The sequence below is a fragment of the Alosa alosa genome, chromosome 14 (assembly GCF_017589495.1).
Source record: "Alosa alosa isolate M-15738 ecotype Scorff River chromosome 14, AALO_Geno_1.1, whole genome shotgun sequence".
In the NCBI taxonomy this organism is placed as follows: Eukaryota; Metazoa; Chordata; class Actinopteri; order Clupeiformes; family Clupeidae; genus Alosa; species Alosa alosa.
In genome coordinates this window covers 23,650,862-23,655,993 of record NC_063202.1, presented here as the reverse complement: position 1 = coordinate 23,655,993, position 5,132 = coordinate 23,650,862, and the positions used below count along the sequence as shown (strand labels likewise).

Genomic DNA, 5,132 nt, shown 5'->3' with positions numbered 1-5,132 from the left:
TCGTCCCTCTGGACGCCTTCACGACAATGACGTAGGAGAGAATCCGTCGCTGCCCACCACCGCGATGCGCGTATAAACCGTCGCCGGGATCTCGTGCAGCCACCAGTCACCGTCTCGAGCTCGTGCGCTCCAGATCTACAGTAACCGTCAGCAGAGATAGCAGACAGCAGGCACGTCCTTGCGCTCAGGCTAACTCGCTCTCGGTTTCGGTTCGGAATGGACTCTCGCTCGGGCATCCGTAGATCCAAGACGCTCAACTTTAAGAGTAAGTTTATTTCCCTCTGCATGTAGTCTATTTGCATTTGCAAAGCCTAAACTTATATGTTTATGTATTTCTTAACGTTGTTAAGTGTCGTAAAAGTTGTTTACCAGCCAGCGACTGTCTTTGAAAAATACATTTAATCAGCAGCTGACCCTGTGCTGGCAATAGGAGAGTTTAACTGTGCTTTTTAATGAGTTTTACTGATTAATGAGCCACTCAAGCTCCGGAACACCGCTTCTTCCTGTACGTCTGTGCACAGTGTGGAAAGGTCATGGCAGACTTTTTACATGATTTGTTTGTTTTGCCCCTATACATTTACATCATATTTTTTAAGCAGTTTCTGAAATATTTTCTCTTGCGTATTGTTCTTGGAAAATTGAGCGCGAGCGACTTGCAGATGCTTATAGCGCGTGAGTGATTGGAGGGGGTCATTGCACGGGGATAAAGCATGTGCAAGGAAGACAGAATCGTTAATCAGACACCGAATCTCTTGAGAACATTGTGCGTCAAGGGGCGCTCCATATTTCCTCGTGCAGTGGTTGACCGGGTCAGGGGTTGTCGGAAAATCTTGCGTGGAGTGGATGAATGCGCGTGCCTTTACTTATTTATGCGCCTTGTCTCTCGGAGCGTTCTGTAATTGTCCCACGTTACCGGAGCCCATGAGAACGCTAATCAATAATACATATTCTGCTGAAACTTATCCTTCTCCGTTTACAAGCCTCTGACGTTACAAGCCTCTGACGAGTCGACCTTTTGGCCACTGGGGTTTCACGCACTCTTAGCTCGGTGCGTAAATACCGAAAGAACACTGATTGGCACGAGTCGACACGGGTAAGAGTGCAAGCCCGGTTTGCCAATTAGGTCGCGGGCCTGGCTTAGAAAAAGCTAAACACCAAACATTTGGAAGCGAGGTGTCAAATTTGTCGCCTGGATCTCAGTAATCTGCGAAAATCTCCTGCTTGCGTCATATCTGTGTCCCTCTGGAGACTTCAGCACCACGCAGAAGAACAGCTCCGTCTGCTACGAACTCGCTCCCATAACTTCACGTTCCCTGAGCTACTCTCCACCTGCTCTTTACCCAACTCCACCTCCGTTTTAAAAAAATAAAGTAAAATAAGATTTTTTTCTTTTGAAATGAAATGTATTTTTTACATAAAAAAATTTTTTGAATTAATTTTATAAATGTAAAAAAACTTTTCCCCCTGCCTCTCTTTCTATACCCCCCCCCCCCCCCGACTTCCCCTCCCAATCTCTCTCTCTCTCTCTCTCCCCTATCCCCAGGTGCTCTGACGCTGTGGCTAGTGTTGTGGTTGGTGATGTGTCGGTGTGCACCGGGGGAAGCATGTCCAAAGCTGTGTGTGTGCTACCCGTCGCCCATGACGGTCAGCTGCCAATCACAGAACTTCACATCGGTCCCCATCGGTGTTCCGTACGACTCTCAGCGCGTCTTTCTGCAGAACAACCACATCACAGAGCTCCGCGCTGACTCCTTTGGCTTTGAGACACAGGTGTGTGTGTGTGTGTGTGTGTGTCTGTGTGTGTGTGTGTGTGTGTGTGTATGGGGGAGACAGGACCTGTTTCTGTCTGTGTTGTGTGTGTAGGTTGATGTGTTTGGATGGGTGGATGGTTGAGTGGGTGAGTGTGTGTGTGTCTGTGTGTGTGTGTGTGTGGGGGGGGTAATGTGTGTGTCTATGTAGATGTGTGTATGTGTGTGGCAGTTGCTTCAATATTTTGTCCTTATCCATCCTTTAATTCTCTCTCTAATTCATTCTTTCCTCCTCTTTCTCGATCTCTCTCTATCTCTCCTCTCCCCTGATCCCTACAGGTGCTGTGGCTCTACTCCAATAATATCACGTGGATCGAGGGAGGTGCGTTCAGCTCGCTGCGCGTGCTTGAGGAGCTGGACTTGGGCGACAACCCGGGGCTGCAGCATCTGGACGGCGGCGCGTTCCGAGGCCTGGAGCGTCTGCAGAGCCTGCACATGCACCGCTGCCGACTGGCCACGCTCCCCGCTGACCTCTTCCTCAAGCTCTACAGCCTGCAATTCCTCTACCTGCAGGAGAACCTGCTGACGCACCTGGCCGACGGCCTCTTCTCTGACCTGGTCAACTTGACCCACCTGTTCCTGCACGGCAACCGCATCCGCGTGCTGGGTGAAAACGCCTTCCGCGGCCTGGTCAACCTGGACCGGCTGCTCGTCCACGACAACAAGGTCCGGCAGGTGCATCGGCGGGCATTCCGCGACCTGGGCCGCCTGACCATCCTGTACCTGTTCAACAACTCGCTGGCCGAGCTGCCGGGCCAGGCGCTGAAGGACGCGGGCTCGCTCCAGTTCCTGCGGCTCAACGCCAACCCCTGGGCCTGCGGCTGCGAGGCGCGCGCCCTCTGGGACTGGTTCCGTCAGGCGCGCATCTCCAGCTCCGACCTGATGTGCAGCAGCCCCGCCCAGCGCCGCGGCCAGGACCTGCGCTTCCTGCGCGAGATGGACTTCGCCCTGTGCCCGCTCCCTGACCCAGGCTCCCTGGCCGGCACCACCACCACCACCTTCAGCACCAAGACCCGCTGGTGGTTCTCCAAGCACAAGCCCGCCAAGACCGCCGGCAAGAGCGCCACCGCCACCGCGTCCGGCAAGGCCATGCTGCAGAAGAGCACCGAGAAGAGTGTCCGCCCGTTCCCCTTCAACTCCGTCAAGCCCCACAACCCCTCATCTTCCTCCTCCTCCTCCTCGTCTCCACAGTACTCTCTGTCCCCAGAGGAGGTGGCCTTGCCCAAGCTGGAGCCGGAGGAATACTGGGCCAACTACGGCAGCGAAGACGCCGCCTCCATCCGCTGCTTCGAGACGGACTGCTACGACAACCCCACTCTGTCCTCCTCGTCCTCCGCCCCCTCCCCTGCTCTCTCCCCCCGCTCTCTTCTCCTCTCCTCCATCTCCTGTGCTCTGGTGCTCACGCTGCACCTCCTCTTCGGCTGAAGGGGGTGCTCTCGTCCATCTCTTTGGTCCCTGGGTCTCTTTGGCCTTCCCCTTGGGGGCTCTGCCTCCTGCCTACGCTTGGCCTCTGGGCTTTAGAAGGCTGCTGTGTTGTTAACAGATGCATGTGCATTCAGTAATACTCAGTAACATGCACAGACACACACGCATTGATATACACATACAGATAAACATGCACACACGCACACACACACACACACAGATATAGATGTACACATACAGATATGCACGCACGCACACACTCTTTCTCACACAGACACACACACACACACACACAGATATAGATGTACACATACAGATACGCACGCACGCACACACACACATGCATACAAACATACAGGGGGTGGTGGCTGAAACAGAATACAGGTAGGTTCACATGCTTGTATTCAAACAAATGAGCGTATACATACACACACACACACACACACACACACATACAGCAGTGTGCAGAAACACACATGAAGTACACAAACACAGGAATGATAGCCAGTAATGCACTGGAGCATGAGTGATAGCGCGAGACACCGTGCCGTCCCACAGCGTGATGTTAGAGATGGTGACCAATGGCCAGGGACAGAACAGGACCACAGCAGAGAGAACGCGCAGGCAAGCTACTCATGGACATCAAACAAAAACGAAACATGAAGGAATTTGTAAATATCGTCTGTACAGGTCTCATCTACACACACACACTGTGATGGAGTGACAATTTCATATTCCTAACATAGAAACAAACACATACACACACACACACAATGGTGTTAAAAGAAATCCTTATGGGTGGAGTCATTGTGTTAGGTGTGTGTTTTGGTCCGTGAAGACTTTGCACTGTTCTGTTTGTTTGGTTTGGTTAGATTTCCCATTGGTTGACTTTGTATGTTTGGATGCAAGTGTGTGTGGGTTGTGAGTGTGTGTGTGCGTGTGTGTGTACTGTATGTGTGTGTGAGAGAGAGAGACAGAGATATTGTGTTTGTGTCTGTATGTCTAGAGGCATGTTTGAGTATGTGTGTGTGTGTGATTGTGTGAGTGTGTATTAGTGCAGTATGTCTCTGTGATTATGTCTTTGTGAATGATGGAGCACACATGTTTAGGAATGTCTGAATGGTTGTGTGTGTTTGTGTGTGAGTGTTTGTGTAAGAACAGAGTTTCATCAGGCTCTGTCCAGGTGCAGTGAGATTCAGAGAGTGTGTGTGGAGATCCTCCTCCTGCTACTGCTGTCTCACCGCCTCTCATTACAGTAGCGAGTTTAACGAGGTGGCTAACGAGTTCTAATTAAAGAGAGAGATAGAGAGAGATCGCCCTGTACTGTGTCTTCTGTACTTTTCATGAAACCTTTCAGTTCATGAAACTGTTTCAGACCCCCATGTTTTCTTTCAACCTAACTGTACATGTTTCAATAAATGTATATTTTGAAACAAGTTTTGTGTTCTAATGTGTTTTGTGACCTCATGTGCTCACTAATCTATTCAACTGGATTGTGTGCTTGTGTCCGTGTGTGTTTTTGAGAGAGAGAAAGAGAGAGAGAGAGAGCAGATGGTGAAGGATAAAAACAGAGCAGTCTGTTTTTAATTTGAAATCTTATTTATCAAGACCCCATTAAGCTGCTCCTTTTAATTCCTTAAGACTCTTAGTAGTTACTAACCACTCTCCCTGTGTGTGTGTTGGTGTGTGTGTGTGTGTGTGCTCATGCATATTAGTGGGAGTGTGCAGTCATAGAAAGAGCAAAGAGAAAGAAGATAACATGTAAGGTGACAGTGTGTGTGTGTGTGTGTGTGTGTGTGATGACAGTGGCAGTGCTTTCAGTGTCAAATCAGAAGATGAATGTGATTCATGCTCTTATTCCTTTTCTCTTCCTTTTCTCATCAATCCCTCTCTCTCCTC

The 5,132-nt window shown here is 50.3% G+C and overlaps 1 protein-coding gene across 1 annotated transcript; it reads left to right on the top strand.

The window, feature by feature from the left end:
* Nucleotides 1–119: 119 nt before the first annotated feature.
* Nucleotides 120–4,633, top strand: rtn4rl2b (reticulon 4 receptor-like 2b). Its single transcript, XM_048263115.1, has 3 exons — nt 120–265; nt 1,544–1,770; nt 2,088–4,633. Exons 1-3 carry the CDS (start codon nt 217–219, stop codon nt 3,231–3,233), a joined length of 1,422 nt encoding a protein of 473 aa, XP_048119072.1. The 5' UTR covers nt 120–216; the 3' UTR covers nt 3,234–4,633.
* Nucleotides 4,634–5,132: the final 499 nt, after the last annotated feature.